Source organism: Canis lupus, chromosome 7 (assembly GCF_003254725.2).
Source record: "Canis lupus dingo isolate Sandy chromosome 7, ASM325472v2, whole genome shotgun sequence".
NCBI lineage: Eukaryota > Metazoa > Chordata > Mammalia > Carnivora > Canidae > Canis > Canis lupus.
In genome coordinates this window covers 23,745,416-23,770,941 of record NC_064249.1, presented here as the reverse complement: position 1 = coordinate 23,770,941, position 25,526 = coordinate 23,745,416, and the positions used below count along the sequence as shown (strand labels likewise).

The following is a 25,526-nucleotide window of genomic DNA, read 5'->3' as shown; positions in this document are numbered from 1 at the left end:
TCTTACCAATCTATGTGGATTTGGCTAGTAGAGAATCAACTTTCAAGAACACTTCTTTGGCCTTTCCTGAGTCTATTGAGTTTGCCAATAAAAAATGGTCATGAGGTGATGTAGAGTGACTTTTGCCAAAGAGTCAATATTTGATGGTTACAGTTACTATCCATCAGATTTTGGGGCATTCATTATGATGAGCATGCCCTTGGCTCTTTAGAAAAGTATACTTGTGTCTGTGTATATCTGTGAACATCTTTATGTATATATACAACATTTTTCAAACTAAAACATTCCCAGTGTTCGAATGAGCTGGAGCTATTATTTTGCTCTGTCTGGAGTTTTTCACGGTGTTACACTGGGTGCAAATCTGTCAATGTCTTATTTTCCCTTCACCCAGATGAGTTAGAAGTCAGTGACACAACCAGCTATGAAGTACAAAGAGAAAAAGGAAGCATGGAACAAAGGATAACACAAAGAAGAGAGAAAAGAGACAAATTGGTAGAGGAGGAAATGAGAAGGATTAATTTGATGATGTCGGGTCCAGGATCATCTAGCTATCTACCTCTCAGTCTGTCTATTATATATACATTTTCCATGTGTGTCCCATGGAGGGGACAAGAAGACTCTTTTTTGTGTCACTTTCCTTCTTCCCTATTCTTTAGACCCTGTTTATGTCAGCTGGAGTGCCCTATATGTAATTTATATCCATACCCATAAATCAATATGACACATGCCCCTCTGTACCCCTGCATACCAGCCAGTGGCTACAACCTACAGATGACACAGTTATTCTATGTGGCCATGTGTTCAACCTTGGCATGCCCTGGCCAAGGTCTTATTTAGAGTTTTGCATATTAGATGTAAAATAGGCAACCTAGCACAGTTGTTTTTCTGCCTCAGCATCAAGGTGATAGGATTCTCTCTGCCCTGTTATATACCAGTTGCCTACCATACTTTTGTGGCCATATTAATGCAGATAAGACACCTAAGAAGGTAGTTGTACAGAATGCCTGTTTAGTTGTATTTGGCTTGCCATGACACCCCTATATCCAAATAGAGAGGGAAGTCTTGGTTTAGTGGATAGAACCCTGGAGACCTGGGTTCTTGTTTTAAGCCTACCACTAACTAGCTAGCTAGCTAGCAATTTGATGTTATTTAAGTTTGCTGAGTCTTAGTCTTAGTCTCTTTAAACTAAACAAGATGTAAAACAAAGGGTCATACTCTGTGAACTTGAAGGTCTTTTGTAGCTCCAATAGTCCATGCCTCGAAGAATTTTGAAGTAAAATAATGGTGAGATCACTCGCTTGTTAGCCAAATATGTGTCATGTGTCATTAAGTCTGACGAATGACTGAAAAAATGCTATTTGATATTGAAAGATGAAGATGGAATAAGGCATATGATTAAACATTATACTCCCCATGAGTGGTGGAGTTAAGGAGAGTATCAGTAGGGTCAACAAATTCTGGAAACCCAAAACTAGGCAGGCAACTCTGGCAACTTGGAAAAGTTAGTTCTATATTAACACAATCAAATGCTACTTTAAAGAATAGAAATGAATTGGGATACTTTTTAACTCAAAAACTAATAACATAATTTGTTTAAGGGAAAATTTTCTCAATTAATAGGTTACGAAAAGTATTTTTGTGTTATACCTCTGACCTTTAGAGACTGAGGCCATGCACGCTGACTTTTGGTGTATCTTCTGCACAGAACGGAGCTATGTGACTGATTCAGTCTGGCTTTCCTTATGTCCTAAAGAGAAGTCCCAACATTTTGAAGTTTTGGTTTTCAGACTTGTTAAAATCATAGCTTGCCAAACCCTAGAGCCTTCTGAGCAGAGAGCTGGGCCTGGTGGCTGCTTCCCACATTCTGTCTTTCAAAGCCAGGTTGCGAGGCTCAGTACTACTCTTGCTAGTCAGGCCACCATGCCTTTGTGAAAGAGATGTTCTATAGCCCAGACACCACCAAAAGTCCCTTTGCATCCTTTACTGGTGGAGAGAGATATTGGGTAATGCTGTCCTTGCAGCCCCCGATTCCAAGTTGAGGATATGAATACTTCAAATGAGGCTGTCTAGGAGTGTGACAGGTGGACATTACCTTTGGAATGAAGCTGATCTCCCACCCATCAAAGGAGAATGAAAAGGGCTCCCACTGCACTTCCACGGTAGTCTCTGTGATCGTCTTGAAGTGTAGCCCTTGAGGAGTGGAGAGATCTGGAACACAGCAATATGGGTCACCATGTCATGGCTATCCCTGGCACAGGCAGAGAGCATCACCTGGGGCTTTGCCTGGGTGCGATCCCTCCACACCTTGGGTGCAGTGGGCCATCCCAATCTTACTGAAGACACAATGGGTCCCAGGTGCAGGATTGGCCTGCTCTGTGGGGGCCCTGGTTCTGCTCTGTATTGGTTTACCTGAGTGAACTTAAATCTAATCCAATCAATATTTTTAAAATGCTTTCTATTCCATAATAGGTTAATATTAAAATACAAGAGAGACACTCTTTTCTTCCCTTACTAATATGGCAAATCTTGGTACTTAATATGATGTCTTTCTCAGATGACTGAATGCTATCTTTGGAGGCTCTAAGGATTCCTGAGAGGCCATAAAATGTTCCCATTTCACACTCAGGAAGAGGGAGGCACAAAATGAGCTAAAGGCACAGGCCAACTTCAGAAAAAAGACTAGAATGTTTTTTCTGATCATCTCATGTGCAATCAGAATATTTTGTTTAGCTCAAATCACAGTGTTTAGGATGGTTTAAGAGTTCCATTTTATGTACATGAAGCAAGCGAAGGCACACTCAAAGCACAATGGTAGATCCTGGGATTTTTGTTCTCATTCCATTGTCTCCTTCTTTTCTCCAGTTCTTCATCATTTGTCTCTTCTCTTCCTCACTCACCTTTGCCTCACTTATCTTGCTTTTCATTCCTTGCTTAATCTCCTCCTTTACTACCCCCACCCACACACATACACAGACACATACACATACACATACATACACATACACACACACACACAGGCATGCACAGGTTCGGTGAGGTGGAGGTATGCTTGTCCTAATGGAGTTCCAATAACCAGCCCTGAGATACGACAGCATGACTTTTCTCAGTTCTCCAGGGAGCCCACTCCCATGTTAGCTTTGCCTCTTGTGGGATATTCCATTGGAAAACAGACAGATTCTCATCCTTCCTGTTGGGAAGCTTCCTCATGCTTCTTGGTTGAAAGGCAGGTCTGATTCTGAACCTACTGAAAGGCATGTCAGGTGAGTTTACATGATTTTGTCCTTGTCACCTGGGAGCTTGCCTGAGGGGATGCCCTGGATTGGCATAATATACACGCCATGGGGGACGGAAACCTCATCACTGTGCGTGCACGTGGATGAGAGAGGAGACGCCTGGGAGTCGGGCCAGGCACTTGCTGGTGGTGACTCATCCCAGAGCAAGGTGGGAAAAGCGGCAGATGGTGACCTGCCTCTCTGCACAATCATCGAAGATATTTAAAACTGGTTCTGAGGCACCAGAGGAATTTTTTTTAAAAAAGGTCAAATATAAACAGAGATAATTATAGGCATATTTACAGTCAGCATTCATAGGGGGAATCCAGTATTATAAGGATCTCTGTCACCTGGAAAGCAAAGGAATGGGATGATTTCTTAAATCTTTTCCTCTGTGCCAGTTGATCCCTAGCCTTCAGAGTGCAACTCAAGTCCATGAGGACTTCAAGGCCAGCTCTTCTTCCTTTGACCTCTCCCTTCTCTGAACTTTCATGGCATTTGTTTTCCAAATACCATCTTGTCCTTTGAGACCTACATAAAATGGATGGAAATGTCTTATCCCTTATTTGGTGGTAAGTCCCACTTACTGACTCAGGGGCTCCTGTTTCACGGTCACTTCCTGCGCTAGTTTCCTGCTACCGCTAAAATATCTGCATGATATAATAAAAAGTATTTGGTTTTTGTCCCTGGTTCCTGGCACACGCTCCTAAAACTTTTGGAATCTCCGGAGTGATAAGATTATCTGTTGTATGGTTGTGAGATAACTAGACGGTCTCCAAAAAAAACACGGCATGACTTAAAAGATCAGAACTTGCGGCTCCAACTTCCCACTTCTAGGGAGGGGAGACTGGCTGGAAACTGACTTAATTACCAATGGCCAGCGATCCATCCAATCATGCCTACATAGTGAAACCTCCATAAAAATCTCTAAACAGCAAGGTTTGGAGAGTTTCCAGGTTGGTGAACACATTGAGGTGCTGGAAGGCTGATGTGTCCAGAGAGGATACAGAGGCTCTGCACCCCATCCCCCGTACCTTGCGATATGCATCGCTTTGATTTGGTTGTTTCTGAGTTGTATCCTTTGTAATAAGACAGTACTGGTAAGTAAAGCACTTTCCCGAGTTCTGTGAATTGTTTTAAGGAATTATCAAACCTAAGGAAGGGTTTTGGGAACCCCTTGAATTTACAGCTGTTCACTCAGAAGTACCGGTGACCGCCTTGGACCTGTGACTGACACCGGAGGTGGGGAGCAATCCTGTGAGACTCAGGCCCTAACCTGTGGGATCTGACATTCACTCCAGGTAGATAGTGTCAGAGTTGAATTGTAAGTCACCTACCTGGCATCTGAGAGGTGGAGGGGAAATATTGGAAAAGATTTAAGAAACCAGAGGTATATAAAGAAATAACAACGCCTTCCTATTGGCTACTCTTTACTGTAGCCAATGTTAATACGTGACATGCAATCTTTCAAGATTTTTCTATGCTTAAATAAAAACATGTAAAATACAGAGCTGCAGCTACAGGAATTTTTCCCTGTTCTACATAAAAAAAGAAAACTATTTCTTACAGAGAGCAGTTTATCTGGCCTCTGTCTCTGTCTCAACCTTTCTTTTCTCTCCACTGACTCTTTCTAAACTATCCTCTAGAGCCTCAACTTTTATAATGAAAATAGACTATGTTTCGCTAAACAAAAGACCATGAAGAAATTATGCCACCTCTCTACGAGGAGAAGTGGGTGTCGTCAGTGCAGTTTTAAATAAGATTTTTTTCCCCACTCTGCTATACCCTTACCATCTGTAACATACCATTTAGCACTTGCTTATTATATGTCCTATTTCATATCTCTGATTTCAAATCCTTAACTAGATTCAAAGTCTGTATAAGCCTCATACTTTCTTTGACTTCTAATCAGACTCGAGCTTATAGCAAGTTAGAACTCAATAATTGCTTTTTGTCCCTTTGGTTCTCTAATGGATGAGAGCTGCCTGAATCTGGAAATTCTCTTAATCGGAAGTGCCTTTTTAATGATTTATCCTTTCCAAGTAGGGCACGTTGGAAGTCCTTCCCCTGAAGAGCAGTGATTATTGCAGGCATCCCGGAAGAATTAAGAAAAGACACTACTATCATGAATGCCCATGATCTCATGTAGGAGAAAAGAAAAATGAAGTAGGATGGGGAAATGTTACGTACGGGTGGCCACCTTGGCAGTGATGGGAAGGCTGAGGATGTTGCTAATGACAGCGTAGACGCTGATGTTGTAGGTGAGACCTGGCTCCAGCTCCGTGATGGTGACACCACTCCAATCTCCAGGTACCCGCTGCTGGAGCTGGAGGCCCCCCAGGGCCATCGGCTGGTAAGAGATCACATATTCCGTCACTGCCATCGGCCTGTCCCATTCCAGCTCAATGGACCTGTCGCTGATACCAGCCACTCGCAAGTCCTCTGGAGGGGCAACTACCGGGAGGCAATACACAGATAGCATGAGCTCAGAGGACTGCCTTCCCCATCCTGGACTCAACTTTCTTCTTCACCTCTCACCCCATATACCCTGTCTATATGTCCTGCTCTGCTCACTGGCTTTGAGTGATTTGTAACTCCTTTTGTGGGCAGGTTCTTGTCTTTTCTGTGCTTAGTACCTCTATCTCCATAGGGCCATGAGTTAATCGTGTGCCGGAGCCAGCTCTTGCTAGCTTGTGAAAGTTGAATGTCAAATTTTCAGGAATCTTTCAAGACCATTGTTAAATATAGCCATCATTAAAGATTAAATTTTATAAACTTATGGTTAAGTAAATTGCATTAAAAACAAAGGTGATAAATACTCAAAACTCATCACTTTTAATTTATTTCACTACATTTTACTGTTATCTATGCCCTTGAGGTAATTTACATGTGTTGTACCTCTCTGGTGGAAATACTGTAGAACCGCCTTCTACTGCACAGCTGTTCCCGACCCTGTGTTTAGTGACATATGTCATGTTGGTAGTTTGAAATTGGCCGTGGAACGAGTATTTCCACCACAGAAACTGACAAATGCTACAAAGCAAGGTTTTTAATTTTTTCCCTCAGAGAGCTAATTATTACCTATTTAACAGCACACCACTGGCCAACATTTTTGGTAGTTTAATAAAGGTATGTCACCAGATTACCTGAGGAACCAATATTTGATTTGGCAAGTGGGAATAAAGGCTTATTCCTGGTTATCTTGCAAAATGTAAGAAGTCAAAACAGTAAGTCCTGGATGTCATTGCCCAATGAAGACATTCAAAAACCTTTTATTGTATTGTTTTCCCTTTTAAAAAGAGGCCATTTAAGTTTTGAAAGAAATGTAACTTGTTTTAGACTAATTTTTATGAGCCTTGATCTTGGAGATGATGATAAAGAAGCATTCTTGAGGGCTTATTTTTCTGTCTTGTCCCACATCTCAAATGTTACTCAAAGTATCACCCAAGAATAAACCTCCTTGACATAGTCTTTCATGTATGGTTCCTTTAGGAAGTGAAGACTCACCAGGAGTGTGGGTGTTAAATAATTGAACCTTTTAAACCCACTGGGAGGCTAACTCCTGCCTGCCAGTCATTGGACCTGCCCAGGATTAAATAAAAAATTGGGACAATATTGAAATAGTTGTAATTAACTTATAAATTTACATGTAGGGAAGATGTTAGGAGGTTAAAGAGTTGTCGCTGGCTTTGTGAATGTTTCCTCTGGATGTCCTCACTCTTTCACCTTCACAAGAGCATAAGACTGAGCCAGCTGTTATTCACAGGACTGTGTGTGTGGAGAATGTCTGTCTTCTCTGTTGTGCTCACACAAGTGCCTTCAAATAATCAGCAGAGGCAGGAATGATGAGCCCTTTAACTCAGACTCATAGGATGGAAATTAGGATCATATATTTGCAGCTTTGGTCATTTGCTTTGACTGTTTTTGCCCAAACCATTCATTGTAGAAAATAGTCTAGAAAGCAGAGCTCCCTGTGATTGGAGATAACAACTGCTGACTGAAACAAAAAAAACCTAAACATTTGTTTTTCTTAAATTGATAAAACTAAATGTATGTAAATGAGATTTAAATAATTAAATGATCATTTAGAAGCTTATACCATTTCTAATTCTGACATTATTAAAGTTCTGAACTGCACTAAGATTTTTGGGACAGCCTGTATAATGCACACAGGCCCTGGGCTAAGGGAAGATCAATTTATATATAGAATCTGTCAGTACTGCATGATTATATTGAGCATTTATTGTACACCAGGCACAATGCCAACCACTCTTAGGCAGACTATCTCATTTTGTCCCCTCACCTCTCAACACTGTGAGATAGGTATTATTATTATTACGATTATTTTACAGATGAGGAAACAGGATCCCATAGTCAGCAAACACAGAAGTTAGGATTTGAACCCGGCAATATGGCTCTAGAACCTCTTACCCAGTAAACAATTCCACTTTACATTTGCACAGCATTTCACAGTCTATAAAATATGTTCAGACACACCATGTATGTGAAATGTTAGAGTCCTTTAATGGCAGCCCTAAGAGATAGATTGGGTAGATATAATTATCCCAACTTTACAAATGAAGAAACGGAGACCCAGGGACTTGCTAAAAGTTAGGGATTTGGGTTAGAATTGGTTCTCAAACCCAGGTCTTCTATGCTTTAGTGTTCTTTTAGCCTACAGTTTGTAGGACAAGTTACGGATTATGCCAGATGCCTTTTTTATTTACTCACAACCATTTAAGTAAACTATAGTAAAGGGGAATTCAGACAATTCTTTAAGATATGGATTCCTGACTGGTGCTTATCCTAGAGGTAAGAAACTTATTTTAAAAAGGATTCGCTACTGCCTGCCTCTTGTGATTTAACACAGCTGATTCCAACTTTCCTATGTGGGACTTCTCCTGTCATAGTCATAGAAATGGCCATGCCAAATTTCAAGACATCAACAACTCCTAGGGCACTTGGGACAAGTCAGTGTATTTCTTTTTGGTTCCTTCTTCCAGAAAATTAAGCTAATAATGATTCAAGCAGAGAACTTTGGGCTTTTAAAGTAAAAAAGGAGTGTAGAAGGATTTTTTTTATCTTGACAGCTTAACTTGGCAAATTTTTTATCTTGAGACCAGAGCCTGATGGTAAACACTGCCTTCACTTGTGATGATAAAGCAGCAATAGTGTTGTTTGTGGTGAAAGTACTCTTGGGGCCTGTAGCTCAATGGAAGAAGCCATGACCACCAGCCCTTGCCCTATAACTTAGCAGCAGCTGTGTACATTAGGTGTCAGTAATTCTCATAAGATGAAATGATATTGAATATTTAAAAAAAAAAAACTGTAGAGGAGCCATATGCCTGATTCAATGAGTTGAGGACAGAAGAAAGTATATGTAGTCTTACTTTCTTTGGGGTTCCAACTTTGAACTTTGGGGAAGAGTAGGCAGTTAAAAGGGAATAAATTGTGGTTTGAAGAATTGGAATTGCTTATCTGCAAAGACTCCATGCTGTTTACTTTTTAGATCTTGCGTCAGTTGTGCACATATGTGCTGAGAGCTGTTGGAATGAGTTCCATAAAGTGCCTTGCTCCAAGTAGTGAGTAATTTCAGGTGCCAAAGGTTGGGCTGGCTGTAGTGCGGGCAGAGGCAGAGGCTGACGTTGATGGATCTCCACAGGTCTGAGTGAAGTCCAGGGAACAGCAATCTGGATTGTTTCAAGTCCCCGCTCTGGTGGTTCTTTAATCCTGCTGACTCATAGGGAGTTTGGGCCAGTTCACTGGACAGATCCTGTGCTAACCTCCTTCACTCGGGACAGATGTGGACAAATAGTTCAACATGCTTCTCTACCCTACCTCTGATGCCTTTTAAAAAAATCATTTGACAGGGCTTGGCTTTCCCACCGAAAGACTATTATTTCTTTGCGTACGAGGCATTTAAAATTTTCATTCCACTCTACTTAGCATCCCGGAGAGGATTAAAGAGTGCTAGAAGTTGGTAGGAGACCAGGGTTCTCATTCTTGCTCCGCCATTCATTAGTGGTCTGGCTCTGGAAAAATCTTTCTGTCTCTCTGGACTGCTGCTTTTTAAATTTGTAAAATGAGAAGCCCAGGATAGCTTCTTTCTATGGCTTGTTTTGAGCATTCATATTCATGAAATTTTTTGTTCTATTATCTTTACATGGCCAGAGAACAGAGGCAGAAAGGTTGAAATTTTGTCCCATGGCATGCTATGAGCAAAGATCAAGGCTTGGAGTCAAATATAGTGGCCTTGTCAAGGCTATTCAGTTGTATCCAAGCGCTAGTGGTCTAGAGGGCTCAGAATGAAGCCCACACGATGGGCAGCTATATGCTGTGGCCTTGCCAAAGAGAAAAGAAGGACTCGTGCTGGGGTATATTTTGTGGCTATCCATGATTTCACCTTCCTTATTCTTCTCTCTCCTGTCCTCACTCCTGCTGGCGAGGGAAGCAGTAACGCCATGGTGTGTGCATCTGGCCAGAAATGTCAAACAGTGGGTAAATTGTCCCCTCTCCCACAGCCTTCTCACAAAGAGCAAGCAAAGTAGCACTTTAGATAATGACCTAGATACTTCTCTGGAAGAGACCTGTGGTGTTTGGTTTAAAAGGCAGGCATTGAGAGCAGAACCTCCTGCAATGAGTGATGGCTCCAGGGTTGCTATAGAAACAGGTAGAGGTTATGCAACTGTCCTTCCTCACATGCTTTTGGAACTTGTAAAGTAATTCATCTGGGCCTCCAGAAGTCTTCTTCAAACAGCACAGAGGTAATGTGTTGGAGGTAACATGTATTCATGGTTTGGGAACTCAACACAGTTGTGATTACGCCAGCAGCTGCTGAGTTTTCCCTGAGTGACCAGGTGGGTTTATCTCTAGTTCAGTCTGGATCAGATTGAGATTTTGTTTGCAAATGGACCCATTCTTGTAGAAAAGCTGGGTCAGGAATATGGTAGATTTATATAGCCCAACAAAGATTTTTTTCTATTAAGAAGCTTGTGGGCTACAGAATAGCCATCCATAACAATGGCTCAAGCTAACCCTTAGCATCCTGTGATGGGGCCACATGGAGCCTCGTCCTGAGGCTGGAAACCAGGGACATGTCTCAGCCTCCCCTTGCCAGCAACTCCCTAGTGATTGGATTCAAACAAGACTTAACTTAGTGATGAGACTTAACTTCTGTTTGGATTTTCCTTTGGAACAATTGGTATAACAACTCTTTGTGTTTTTAGAAAGGCATTTCAGTTCAGTAAACAAAATTGAGAGTCTAAATAAAATAACAATATGGGAAAAAATTAAGGAACATGAAAAGAATCATTTTCCTAAGCAGTATGTCACTGTTTTGTTTTTTCATTATTGACATTGATCTTTTAAAAGAATGTAAATTGAAGTTATCGGTGTAGGGACCTGGTCTGACTGGTCCACTTATTTAGGTGGGAATCACTGGTGATGCTAAAGAACAGAAAGCTGGGGAAGCTGGCCTTCCAGGAGACAACCCATCAGGTTTAAAGATATTTGATTGCTATTATTTTTTTATTTTAAATCTTCCCAGTGGGCACTCTGAACCTACTGTTATGGATTCAATCATAAATGGAAAGGATCAAAATCAATCACTTAACCTTATACATAAACAAAACGTATCAGCAAGAATCACTGATTCAATCAGAAGAGGATGAGCAATAATCATCTAATTTTAGGTAAAACAAAAATCTCCAGTGAGGTATTAATATTTTTCCCTCTGTTGGATTTAGATCTTCATTTCAGGACATCGCTTTTGTATCAGTTTCCACAGCGTTAGACTATGGATGGCATTGCTTCCAATTTGCTCGATGTCAGCTGGAACAAAGTGAGTCACAGCCTTTTAATAATCTGTACTAATTGTTAGGATGTGAGTTGTTGCTTGATGCCTTTAGGATTTTATTCCTGTTTACATTTAATTTCTTTCTAGAAATACTTTTATTTTTTCCTGTGAGGACACTCAATCATTTCATTAATAGTAAGCCCTTGTAATATGTGAGTTATGAAATAACCAGAGTGCTACTTAGTCCATTTATCACAGACTAAACTATCCACTCTCTTGTGCAGTAGCATTGGAAAAGGATGTGTCCCTGGAATATGGCAATAGGCAAGGAGGGTGCTTGGGGGCAGGTGGAGCCCTTGGAAGCCCCCTGAACTGGAGAGTGGGGGCCCCATGGTGTCTCTTTGTTTTCCTCCACCTCAAGGACAGTGGAATGTTGTCAACATCATTTGTGTTGCCTTGCTCCAGTCTCAGGGGTAAGATCCAACTTTCAGCCTAAACTTGACCTTTTCTGGTTTCTGCCCTTTCTCCCTTAAGTCCACTTCATCAATTGTGATTGACTCAAGACATCGGCTCTCTTGTTAAAGCAAATGAGCACAACCTGACAGGGAATCATTCAGTACCTGATTCCACCTTTCCTCCCATCTCTATTCCCACCTCCGATTAGTTCACCACATGCCCTCTGCAGCCCCCCTTCCTATCTCCCTTCCTACCTGCCGAACAGTCAGGGCCCAGGTAGCCGTCTTCACAGAAGCAAAGCCCCTCCTGGCAGTGTCCTCGCCCGCTGCAGGCGTTCAGACACTGCCGTTGACTGCAGTCCTCCCCCATGTAGCCCTCCTGGCAGAAGCAGGTGCCATTGGCGCATCTCCCCTGCCCCGAACAGTCCCCGGGGCACCTCAGCTCACTGCAGTCCTCGCCTGTGTAGGGCTCTTCACAGACACACTCTCCATCTATGCAGAGCCCCCGGGAGCTGCAGTCTGTCGGGCACCGGAGCTCAGAGCAGTCGCCCCCGCTGTACTCGCTGTCACAGACGCACTGGCCGTCCACACACACGCCCCGGCTGGAGCAGCCCAGCGGGCAGTAGGGCTCGGAGCAGTTCTTGCCGAACCAGCCTTCATTGCAGATGCAGCCGCAGGACTGGAGGCTAAAGTTGCCGTGGCCACTACAGTGAGGGATGTAGTCCAGTTGTCCTGGAACAGTCAAGGAGAAGGTCAGAGGGCAGCAGCGGCACATCCCGTAATTGGCGCACGGGGAGAGGTGGGCAGAGACCTCTCCTCTCTCTCTGATCAGTTTTGTATGGCTGAGAGTCAGGCTCAACTTTGATACATAACCAATTCCATAAATATTTTCACCCAATCTGGATTGCCTGTGCCTAGCCCAGTGCTGGGAGCAAGGATGAATGAGATCTGGCCCCTTGTTCCCCAGGAGCTCACCTTCGGTGTGTCTTTGCTTGGGTTCCCTTAGAAGTCGACTTTGGTTGGGGACTTAGGTCAAGGTGATTTATTAGAAAGTTCTCCCAGGGGAAACCCATCAGGGAGAAGGGGAGATTGGGGAAGGAGGAGCCCAAGCCAGGGTATGTCAAGGGGGCAAAATCCCTGGGAGGATTTTGGGTTTAATCCTGCAGGGCACTCTGGCCACAGTGCAGGTCACACCTCACCATGGCTTGAGGGCTCTCCTGGGGTGGTATAAGTGCTCAACCTCTTCCCCTGTCTCCTTGGTTAGGCCACGGAGGTTCCCTCAGCCCAAGGAGGGTCCCTGACAAAGATGCCCAGGAGCTGGCTGTGGAGACTGATGGAGACCCCAGGGGATGTAGGCTGAGCACCGAGTCTGCTATGCAGGCCAAGGTCATATGCGCTACAGACCAGTCCTGCTCCCTCTCCTTTCTGCCTTCTAACTAACCTTGCTCATTTATCACAGCTCAGCACCAGGGTCACTTCTAAGGCTTCTCATAACTTCAGTATCATTTAGTTACTGTTTGCTGTGATCTTTTTGGATTCTCTGTATGTCTCTGTCCTAGCCCTTCCCACGCTAGAATGCAGTGGTTAATTTATCTGTCTAATATGAGTGAAATAAACTAATTAAGCATATACGAGCCCAGAACCTGCTTGGCATCCTTCTCTGCAGTTGACTCTGGGGATCTGAAGTCAAGTAAGTTATATTCTTTTTTATTTTCAATTTTTTTAAAAAAATTATGTATTTATTTGTTCATGAGAGACATACAGAGAGAAGCAAAGATACAGGCAGAGGGAGAAGCAGGCTCTGTGGATCCTGATGCAGGACTCGATCCCAGGACCCCAGGATGACACCCTGAGCCGAAGGCAGACACTCAACCACTGAGTCCCCCAGGTGCCCCAAGTTATATCCTTTTTAAATTCTGCCACTTTACCTAGCCCCACAGTCTGTAAGGACACTGCACTGACTCGGTTTAACACGGTTCTTGCTTGTGGATTTTTCACCTCTGCCGGGGAGCCTGATGGGAGCCCTGGGCAGCCAAGAGTTCATGTCCACGGACACCTATGATTTCCCTGTATTCCTCAGCTCCACCGAAGAGGCAAACTGGCCTGAAAGTTCTCACTGAAGAATGGGAAGAATGGGAGACTGAACAAGTGGACTTTATCTTCTCTTCTTCACATTGTTTATTTACAGTTTTGGTTTTGAGGATGAGAAAGAGGTGAGAAAACTTGTGAAATATTTTGCCCCTCAGAAACTGCCCCTAATTTGGGTGTGCTTCAGGATGAACATGTCTGATACCCCTCTGGACGTGCAGGCTGCCCAGGCTCTGCTAAGTGTCATCCCTGCCACCTCCTGCTTCTTCCCTGTGAAAGCCTTGAGATAGTTTTCACCCTACAGAGGTGAGGTACCTTGAGGTAGTTTTCACCCTACAAGAGAGTAAGATGAATCCCTCTTCCCATTAAGGAATGAATGGCATGGGTCTAAGGTGCCTTCTGGGTGAGCACGAAAGGGGACTAACATAATTTCTATTTATTAAGGGTCAGCTGAGGGCTGCCTGGGTGGCTCAGTTGGTTAAATGTCTGCCTTTGCTCACATCGTGATCCTGGAGTCCTGGGATTGAGCCCCACCTCAGGCTCCCTGCTCAGTTGGAAGTCTGCTTCTCTCCCTCTCTCTCCCTTTGTGTGCTCTGTCTCTCTTAAATAAATAAGTAAATAAGTAAATACATAAATAAATAAATAAATAAATAAATAAATAAATAAATAAATAAATCTTTTGAAAAAAGGGGGTTAGCTGGTAGCTGTTGCTTAAATGGTGGTTACCAGAAACCAGGATTTCATCTGAAAAGCCCAAACTTTATATGTAATAATCCCTGTCATTGTAGTCTATCAGCATTTGTAGGTGGGGAAGGAAGGCAGGGGCTATGTAACTTGCTTAAACACCAGCTAGTCAGTAGCAGAGCCAGGGTTTGAACTCAGGGAGTCTGGCTCTGAAGATGTAATGATTTCTCCCAGAGAGGTCAGCTCCCTAGTTGGTAAGTGTTTCTAGTCAGGGGGTGGGTGAGGCCAGAGGTCAGTCTCCTGGACACTCAGCCTTTGGGGGCGCGGAATCAGCTCTGCGAGCAGGTGTGAGTCCGCATGCAGGCACATGTGAGCAGGTGCGTGTGCATGCATGCACACCCATGTGTGTGTCTGTGGAGGGGGCTGGCACCTCCAGCGGGCGGGGGAAGATGGGGCCAGGTCCTCCGCGACCTTAATGACTATCCTTTAACTCTGACGGGAGCGAGGCTGAGGCTGAGCGAACAGAGCGCCTGCCTTCTCTAGTCCCTGAGGTGAACATGGAGAGATATCAATCCAACAGCCTGTGAAAACCAAAGATAAATGAAGACAGACACCAAATTCCCTGCTCGCCACAGAAGTTGCTGCGCTGAACCGATGTACCATTCCCGGACTCATCCCCCCCAAATCAGGTTAATGTATTTCAAACCGGCTGAGCCTTGTAGAGAGTCCCCGCCCGAGTCCCCGGGGAAGGCCTGCATTTAGAGCCGAGACAGTGGCGGAGAGCTGCAGACGAGCGAGCCAGCGCGCAGGGGGACGAGCTGCACTCGGGGTGCGGGGCTGCCCCCCTGGCGCCCTGTCCCTCCCTCCACCCCCCACCTCCCCAGCCTCTGCGAGCCCCAGCCCCTACCTGTGGCGGCGCTTTCTGGGCAGCAGCTGGCGGTGCACTGGTCCCGCAGCAGCGACACCTCCCTCTCCAGCATCTCGATCCGATTCAGCAGCTCCTGCAGCACCCGGGCCGAGCCGGCGCACGGGCAGGCCTTTTTGGGGAGGTTGATCTTGTGGGTGAAGGTGACCTGGCTGTCGCGGTCGGACGTCTGGCCCGTGTACTGCGCCAGCGCCTCGTCTTCGGCGCTCACGTCCTGCTCGGCCGAGGCCTCCAGCCCCGAGGAGCAGAGGCTGTCCAGGGGCACGTTGATGTTGTACACGTGGTTGAACACCACCGGCTGCTCTTTGCCCGAGGCGTTGTAGCTGGCCGCCCCTCCTTCCTCCTCCACCGCCTGTCCCTGGACCCTTTCGGTGGTGACCTCCAGCTGACACTCGGAGGGCTTGAGCAGGGAGCCCAGGAGGATAAGGTTGACGCCAATGAGCATGTTCTTCAGGACCACCGTTTCCCCGTCCACCCCCATCCTCTCCGCCAGAGCTCAGGGTTCAAGAGCAGCCTGCCGCACACAACACGGAGTTGGGGGAATCTGCAAGAGAGATGGAGGAGCGAGATGACCCCTGAGAGCTGTGCCGAGCACCACGGCTGGGGACAACCCTACACAGCTAGAGAATAGGCAGTTAAGATTCTTCATGGGGAGGTTGAGAAGCCTGGATAGTGGCTATACCAGGGTCACAAAAACCCAGCGCTTTGTCCCCAAGAGGGATGGATTCCTGAAAATGGACACTGCTTCTGCAGAAGGACATTTTAAAAAAAGATTTTATTTATTTATTCATGAAAGACATAGAAAAAGAGAGAGGGGCAGAGACACACACAGAGAGAGAGAGAGAGGCAGAGGGAGCAAAAGCAGGCCCCATGCAGGGAGCCTGATGTAGGACTTGATCCCAGGTCTCCAGGATCACACCCTGGGCTGAAGGCAGACGCTAAACCACTGAGCCACCCAGGGATTCCCCCAGAAGGACATTTTGATTTCCCAAAAGGCTTATCTAGAATGCATGCATCAGACCCTCAAGGGGGGCCAGTGGGCCCAGTACATAGGACCCGGGAAGGATGTTGACTGGGGCTCCGGGTATAGGCTGTTCCTTCAAGGATTGCTCAGAGCTATCAGGTTTGGGTGAGAAGTACGAGGAATGGCACCATGGAACCTCAGGCGTACCCTCATATTTTCCCACATATTTATTAGCAAGGGCCCCACCGGCCACTTCAAAATAACTTATTAACTCCTCTAAGCTCATGTATTCAATACAAGTTGACTTTAGAATAACCAACCAGGCAGATAATATAGTTCCAGGTAATTGTGGTTGTTAATAATCCTTGGGTACATTTGTGATTATCGGGGACTGTGTGAGCCCAACTTTCTTTTAATCTCATTAGTTTAGTCCCGGTGCTTTGTGACCACGGGGTGCCTTTCTTCCGAGGTCCTGTTTAAATTGCTAAAATAATGAATTAGCTCCTCTGCTGATTACCTAGTCACCAAGAACCAGAGCCAACGATAAATTTACTATAATGCAAATCAGTTTTACAGAAATTAATGTTTCTTTTTTATCCTCCATGTAAAAGAGGAAAGAGGCTTACAAACTCTGGTTCTAAAGGTAGTGTTAGAGCTTCTAAGAGGATTAAAGTGACTGATGGAGTACGGCTAGCTCTCACTTGAAGAAGACACGAATGATGGCTAACACCTACTGACGGTGCTCAGTGTCCAGACAATGCTGTGCAGCTTGCACGTGATCTTCCTGGCTCTCAGGACAGCCCTCGGAGGGGGCCGGGTGATTATCCCCATCTCATGATGGAGGCAGTTCTGCCTCACAGACTGAACACCTGTATTCCTTAACTGCCATGCTCTAGTGCATTCCTTGAAAAGCATGTTCAATTTTTTGTTGTCTCTAATGGAAATTGTGTTAATTCTAGGATCTTCCTGGGGAATATTGCGATTAGGAAGTTTTGCTAGGGTCAGATCCAATGTCCCTTCCTCTGTGAAGCCTTCCCCTCCCACTTTTTCCCTTCTGTCCTTTGATCTGCTCTCCCTAATGAAGCGATGTTAAGCCCCTCTGACAGCATTTCCCACACTAGACCTGCGTCCCCTTCACCTCTTTCTCCCCACCCGGACTGCTAAATAGATTCTGACCAGACCATGACTTATCTGCAGCATCTGATGTGTGCCTAGGGCAGCAAAAGTGCTCAGTACGTGGCTGTTTGGATGAATGAGTGGACGCCTGGAAGGATGAATAAACAGATGAATTAATGAGTAAACACCCAGTGAACAAAGGGCCTGAATCATTCTCCAACTTATTTTATCTCCTTCCATTACCCTCAAGTTATGCCCTATTGTTGTCCGTTTCAGTTCAACTGGACAATGTCTGAGGGTTGATTTTGGTAGGAGTAATCTGTAGAAGTGGCTAGTACAAAAACCGTGTCTCATTACTCAGCCTTTATGTTATATATTGGACCATATAATCTGTCCCTATTTCCAATATGAAGAGGAAACAGAGCAGAACTGTTAAGATCATTGACACTGGAGCCAGACTGGCTGGGTTCAAACCCAGCTCCTTCACTTTTTAACTGTAGGAAGATCATTCAGCCTCTATGTGTCTCTGTTTCTCTATCTATACAATGGGGATTATAAGAGTAACTACCTTACAGAATTGTAGTGATGATTGACTTATTGTCTGTATAATACTAACCTAGTACCTGGCATTAATTAAAATAAATAAATATAGTTTGCAGACCAGTGGAATAATTGTTCTGATTCTTCCCCTATCCAAAGATTACCCTGAAATCACTGGAAGGCATAAGAAATCTCATCCATTAGTGGATGGCAGGAAAGCCCAAACCTAGCATGCCCTTGTTCAAAGAAGGGTGAGGATCTTGGAGTAAGGTGGGAAGTGGCGATCCACTGGTCACATCCAGATAAGGTAAATCAACCTAGGGGACAGACAAGAGTGAAGTGTCTGAACCAAACTGCCTTCATGGCTGTAAACTCTTTCCAAGACCTTCAACGTGAAGTATCACTGGCTTTTCATTTCCAGGTCCTCCAGCCATTGCTTCCTTGGAGGGCCACTTCTGCCCCTCTGTCACTGAATGCTTCCCAGGAGGCTCTGCTGTTGGTCATTGACACTCACCCTTACCTGAAGGCTGAGGAGCCTTAGCTATCTCTTCTACTAAACTAAAGTTGATTTGTGTGATCCATGTTGATATTGTTGAATAACTTTTTTTTTTAACCTGAGAACTGTAAAATTATCATGCAAAATTCATAGCACATAATGTACATTTTTTTTGCACATAGATGACACTCCATAAATAAGTGAAAGAATAAATGATGTTATAAATGGAAAGGAAGACAAGTGACAGGAAAATCAAGAAGGAAAAATGTCAAGTCCTACACTTAGATCCAAAGCAACAACTACAAAAGAATCTATGGAGAGAAAGATTTGGCTTCATGTGTGAAAAACACTTAAGATCCTAGTCAATAACCAAATTTACTATGAGTCCGTTGACAGCGTGATATTTGTAATCTCTGAAATCTTATTTAAATTTAGGTTTTATGAATTAAAATACACAATGAAGGACAAGCAGGGGGCTGTTTCGCTCTGTACTGCACTGACCATTGATCACTTCTGGTGGCTAGGGGTGTTGAAGGGTTTCAGTCTTGTCACATGAGAGGGAGGAATTTGAAATTTGGATCCAGAGAAGTGCAGATTCAGGAGGTACACTGGTTCCTTTTTCATTCATTTGACAGATATTTGTTGAATACCTACTAAATGCTGGTTCCTTCATTCATAGAAGTTGCCTTCTAGTGGGTTTGCACTTGTGTGTGTGTGAATGTGTGTGTCAAGGGGAGGACAAACAATAAATAAATAGTAAAAAGAATTGTGTGCAGGTAATCTCTGGCTTTTTGAAAGTTTGCATTATGCCACCTTGCACTTAGGAGAGACCTATATTAGTTATGAAAAGGGTTTTTGCTTTTAGGAAATTAGGCAAAAAGCAAAAATACTGTTCAGCATTGATTCTGTAGTGCACTATTATAGAGGCAATGCACACCCCAAGCAGGGAGTGTGGCCCTGCCAGGCTCCTTCCTGGGAACGACAGTCATCAGCTCAGCATCAAGTTGTGGGAGCTTCGAAGTGTGTCTGTGAGCATTTGTGCTTTATCTCAATTTATTTTGGGCATCCATTAGCAAGATGTGTCCTAAGGTATTAGAAAAGCCTAAGAAAGGTTATTTTTTGGGTCTGGGAATGCTCAAAAACTTTTCCATATAAATTAATGCTACATGCTTCTTTTCTTTATGCCATTTCAACTTATGAAAGCTTTTAGGAACACTGTACTTTCAGCTAGCAGGGAAACCTATATATCATATATAATGTATCATGTAATGCCTATCAGATGATATTTAATGTATGATAATGTAACATTCATTTGTGTGTTTGTATCAGCAAGTGGTAAGTGGAGAAGAATATAAGATGAGAGGCAGGGGAGATAACAGTGTAGGAGAAGTCATGCCGATATTACAGGGCACAGTTAGGGAAGACTTCTCTGATAAGGTGGTGGCTGAGCAGGGACCTCAAAGAACTGGAGTGGTTAGCCAAACAGATGGTGGAGGAACAGCATTTCAGACACAGGGAACAGCAAGTGTGAAGGCTCTGAGTCAGGAGCTGGGCTAGTGAGTTGGAGGGACAGTAAGACTGTGCCCAAGTGAATGAAGGAGCAGATATGGGGAGATGAGGTCAGAGAAGTAATGGGGGCAGATCAAATATGGCCTTGTAAACCACTTTAATGACTCTGGGTTTTACTATAGCTATATGGTTATGGTTCTAAAATGCATCCTCAACCAAACACTTCTTATGACCTACTCTCCATCCTTGAGAAACTCTCAGTTTTGGGGGGAGATGAAAACACACATAAATAGAATAACTGTGCAATGTGATCATTGCCATGACCAACAAATACACAGAATGCCCAGAGAACGCTGCAGGTAATACAACTCAGTCAGAGGTAGCAGGGACAGCTACACAGAAGAGGTGGCATAATTGTCAGCGCCCTTCACCAACTATTTCTAACCTAGTTTTCTAGATACATGGTAGGACTACATTTTCTGGCCTCCTTTTTGTTCGGGTGGCCATGCCACTAGGACTGGCGATCACTTCTCTGGAAGTGATGTGTGTCACTTCTGGGCTGGTGCATTAATTGGTGATGAGAGACCCTCCAGGGTTCTCGCCCTCCTGTAGTGGCTGGCACTGTTCAAGGAGGTAGCTGTCTTCTCAGTCTGGGTCCCCGAGTGACGACAATAAACACAGCGCCCCCGGTGACCCAGAGTGGATGAACAGTATGGAGAGAGAAATAATCTTTTGGTTTTTGAAGCACAGATTTTGGTATTGTTTTTTCTCCACAGCATAACCTAACCTTTCAGGAGATGATTCTAAACTGGATTTTAACGGATTATTCTTTAGGTAGAAAAAGCAGAAGTGTGTCATACACATAGGACATTGCATTTACTAGAACTCTGACATGTGCAAGCACGTGCTTGCTCAATCAATGTATTTGGAAGGCTGTAGAATACTGAAAGATTGGACTTTTTAAAAAATATATTTTATTTATTTATTCATGAGAGACACACACACACACACACAGAGACACAGGCAAGGGGAGAAGCAGGCTCCATCCAAGGAGCCCGGTGTGGGACTCGATCCCGGGACTCCAGGATCATGCCCTGGGCTGAAGGCAGTGCTAAACTGCTTAGCCACCCAGAGATCCCCAAGATTGGACTTCTATACAGCAAAAGGTCCAAGGGAAGTAGTTTCCACCAAGAGGGGTCATGTACAAGGAAACAGATTTTGGCTCCGTATAAAGAATAGCTTTTCTAACAGAACTACTGAGTTCCCTGTCACCAGAGGTATTTAAGCACAAGCAGAAAGCCCTGAAGATGGGCTCTCAAGCATTACATGAGAGGATGGACTAGAATGAACATTACAATCTTCTTCTTCTTCCTGATACTTTATGAACTCATGTGGATTTGAGGAGTCTACTCACTATAAAACTGTATTAGTTTCCTAAGGCTGCTGTCACAAGTCACCATAACTGAATAACTTAAATCTATAGGACTTTATTGTCTCACAGTTCCGGAAACTAGAAGTCCAAAATCAAGGTGTCATCATTGTTGGTTCTTTCTGAGTGTTCTGAGGGAAAATCTATCCTATACTCTCTCCTAGCTTCTGGCAGTCCTTGGCATTCCTTGACTTACTGATGGGTCACTCCAGTCTCTACCTTCCTTGTCATCTTGTCTTTTCTGTGTCTCTGTGTCTTCACATGGTCATCATATTGGGTTGGAGGCCCATCACCCTAGTATGACCTCATCTTAACTATGTCTGCAGTGACCCTATATCCAGAAAATGTCACATTCTGAGTACTGGGGTTAGAATGTCATCATATATTCTTTGTAGGACACAGTTCAACCCAGAACAAAACCAACAGCTAATTAGGCATTTACTAGGCATCAAGCTAAGCATTTTTCTAACATTATTGTATTCATTCCTGACAACAATCCTATGAACTAAGAAGGAATGTTATTTAGGAGTCAAGATATTTAGCAACTGGCGTGGCTTGGGCCATAGCCAATCAGAAGGAGACACCAATCAATCAGCCCCTCGGTAAACAGCCACTAGGGAGGGCTTTGCTGTGATTTTCCTGCTAGATCCTCTTTCTTTCCATTATTCGAGACAAGGAAAATGAGCTTCAGAAAAGGCTAAGGAATTTGACCACGATTGCACAGCTAATGAACAGAGGAGCCAAGACGGAACCGAGATCTTGCTGACCATAGTCTATACTCCTAACTGCTGTATCCAGCCAGCTTTAATTAGTGGCCACATACCACTCTCATGAAAAGACTCAGAGCTCTTAAAAATCAACACTCTCCTCTCCTGGGATCAGATTGAGGACATCTTGACAGCAATGACTTTTAGCTTAATGTTTTCTCCACCAATGCAGGCGGCTACCAGAGAAACTGTGTTAGTCTCTCCTGCTGGAGGGAAGGCTTGTCTGATGGCTCTTTATTTAGAAGTGCCCAGCCTCCACAGTGTCCCAAAGAATCAAGAACAATTCTAAACCAGTAAACCTTGATCTTAAGAGGATTTGGGGGACATTTTAAAAATGTGTCCTTTCAAAGTAGTTATGGAGACCAGGACCTGCACAGGCTTTCGCTGACATGCCCCCACCCAGCTCAGTTACAAGCCCCCCCTCTCCCTCCCACCCCTGACCACACTACAGGCCTCTTTACTCTCTTGGGTCTGCACATCCATGTGGCTTAGGTGGCTGCGCTGGGGGCTGGCGGAGACGGAGGGTGGAATGAATGGCATGAGGGGCCCCATTTTTCTCACTTCATCTGATGTTGCTGAAGGGGAAGGGGAATGAAACGGACATTTATTTGATGCTGACTGAATAAATGTGCTCTTGCTGTGCTAAGCTCATGTCACTTAATTATTTCCAAGTGGCTTTTCTTTCTCAAGTCCCTGAAACCTCCCCTTCTGGCTTCCTTCTCTCCCTCCACCTCTGTTCCCAAGAAAGAATGTTGACTGTTCTGCACGTGGTCTCTCTCTGTGGCGCTTTTCAGTGATGCTGGTAGACAGAAGTTTGCAGTTTCCTCTGAGGTAGGCCAGGCTGCATCCCATGGCATATCCAGGAGCGCTGCATTTGATATGCTTGCCATCTTTAAGGGGCCTCACTTGCCCAGGGACCCATGACCTGGCTTCGTTGCGATGGGATGGTTTCACTTGTAAGCTAGATGCAGGATCTGTCATCAGAGGTGACCCAGGATGGAGGGGACCAGCAGAGCCTCCCCATCCCCTCATGGCCTTCCTACCTCTCAGATGGTTCATCCCACTACAACTAATGAGACTGTAGGACGCGGGCCATGAAGGGACAACCAGAGCGGCAATGTGTATATGTGTGTCGGGGGGACAGGAGGGGACAGCAAGTGGAAGTAGAGGTGGAAAAGGAGGTGGAGGAGGCGGAGGAGGTGGAGGAGGAACAACCCAAAGTGTGCCAAGCTGGCTAATGGATTGGACAAGACTCCTACAGGCAGAGAGAGCAAATGTAAACACCCGGGCCTCAGTGAGACACCAGCACTCGTGAGCAAGATAGACAGCTAACGACCCTCCAAACGAGAAAGCAATAGAGTTGTAGTAATTCGATAGATTGATTGGAAATTGGTGTGGGGACATCGATTCATTTCCTCCACCCCACTTCTTTATCAGTGTAATTATCGGGGCCGGCCCTGGAGGTGTCTCCGGATAATTTGAACGAGGCACAGAGCAGGGGGCCCTGCCGGTGAGCTCGGCCCTGTGGCGGGCATGCTCGCTCCTTTTTGGGCCCAGTGGCCAGAGGCCGGTCACCCGACTGGGCAGCAGCCCCTGGCCCAGCTCAGGATGGTCTTCGGTGGCTTTTCCTTCCCGTGGCCTCCTGCACAGGCCCTCTCCTGGCTTGCTTGCTTCATCTGAAAGAGCTTTGCTGTGGTTGTGGGAAAACACACCCAGAGAAGGCAGAGGAGAGCTGGGCTCCAGAAGGTGGGGGTGCGGGGTGGGAAAGGCCGGGCCGGTGACCAACAGTAAAAGCCACTAGTCACTCAAACCGAGGCTATGCTTTTGGGGTGTTTCTTTTTTCCTTTCCTTTCCTTTCCTTTCCTTTCCTTTCCTTTCCTTTCCTTTCCTTTCCTTTCCTTTCCTTTCCTTTCCTTTCCTTTTCCTTTTTTTTTTTCCCCCAAGACTCAGAGAGGAGATGCAAGAGATGAAGATGGGCAGAAATACCTCAGGAAAAAAACAACAGGAGAGAAAAAAATGAGCACGTAGGTCATTGGGCTGGTGAGCAGAGGTGATTTCCAGGGGTGGGTGGCCAGAGCTCTGTTTGGATTCTGCCAATCTTAGTCCCCACCCTGTCCCTGGGGGTGATTTATAAACCAGAATTGTATCTGTGGAAAAATGACACTCTTTTGGTACCTTTTTTTTTTTTTTTTTTTTTTAGTAAGAATTAGTTTAAAAATAGTTCCCTCCTTGCTGTTGGGATGCTCTGTCACTCGGAGAAAGAGGGTAATTATGAAAGACGAGGGTGTAATGTGATTACAGCCGGCCCCATTGTGTCAGGGGAGGCTTCGTCAGGGCTGCCAGGAGGGCTCAGGGCCCCGCTGTCTGCCTCAGCGCTGGGCCTTTATTGGGCCTGTCAGATTTCTGAAAAGAACCCGAGGGCAGAAAACTCCCCGCAGACAGGTCCCGTGGCTGGCCCCGAGCTGTCAGCAAGGACATGGAGTGCTGTGGGAGGGGACAGGGCCAGGCCAGGGTGTCCACCCCCACCAGGCCTGGCCATTGCCTGCTCCTGCACGGCGTTCCCCTTGGGGTGCCTACCCATGCTGTTCAGGCTCCAATGCGGCCACATTCAGTTTTCAGCACAAATGGTCACCGGGTATGTTGGTGGCTTTGGGTGAGTGTGGCTGAGTGAAACCAAGGTGGCGGGACAGGCAGTCCGGCTCCTGGTCCCCTGCCTGGCTCCATCTTGCACTCCCTCTGAGAACTCTAACTGACTGGACCTCCCAGAGCAAGGCCTTCTTCATCCGAAATAATGGGTCTTGAATATCAGCCATACGAATGACACCAAGCAAGTAATGAAATCTCCTGAGCAGGGGGACTTAGGTGGTTCAGTGGCTGAGCGTCTGCCTTTGGCTCAGGTCGTGATCCCAGGGGTCCCTAGCTTGAGTTGGCATCAAGCTTCCAGCAGGGAGCCTGCTTCTCTCTGCCTATGTCTCTGCCTTTGTCTCTCTTATGAATAAATAAAGTCTAAAATAAAATAAATAAAATAAAATAAAATAAAATAATAAAATAAAATAAAATCTCCCAATCAGAGGCGAGTGGGAGGTTATCCTAGTTTGAATTCCTACTTTATAATACAGCTGGTGAGGCAGGGCAAAGTTTACACCTGAAGGCACTCATTCCCTTCTGGGCAGGTAGAGGTGACAGTCTGCCGTCCAGCCTTGCCCATAACTTTTGTTAAATGGAGATTTCACTTAGCTGAGAATGTATTCAATTTTTATAGACATTAGATAACTCTGTGGAGTATTTGAATATATGTATATAAATATAATATTAATAATAATGTATATAATATGTTAATAGATTATAACTTAGTGATATATTATGTTAATACATAAACAATATATTATAACATCGGTAGACTATTTGAAAGCATATAATATAAAACATTAATGATGACCTAATATATTCCATGTTAATACGTACTGCAATTATTAACATATATTA

General features: G+C 44.8%; 1 protein-coding gene across 1 annotated transcript in view; it reads right to left on the bottom strand.

Moving 5' to 3' along the window:
* TNR (tenascin R) overlaps positions 1–25,526 on the bottom strand; it is a 403,980-nt gene that overhangs the window by 67,774 nt on the left and 310,680 nt on the right. The window contains 4 exon segments of the mRNA XM_025430226.3: positions 2,093–2,208; positions 5,463–5,726; positions 11,778–12,254; positions 15,202–15,763. Of these exon segments, the coding sequence (XP_025286011.3) occupies positions 2,093–2,208; positions 5,463–5,726; positions 11,778–12,254; positions 15,202–15,700 (1,356 nt within the window). The 5' untranslated portion in view covers positions 15,701–15,763.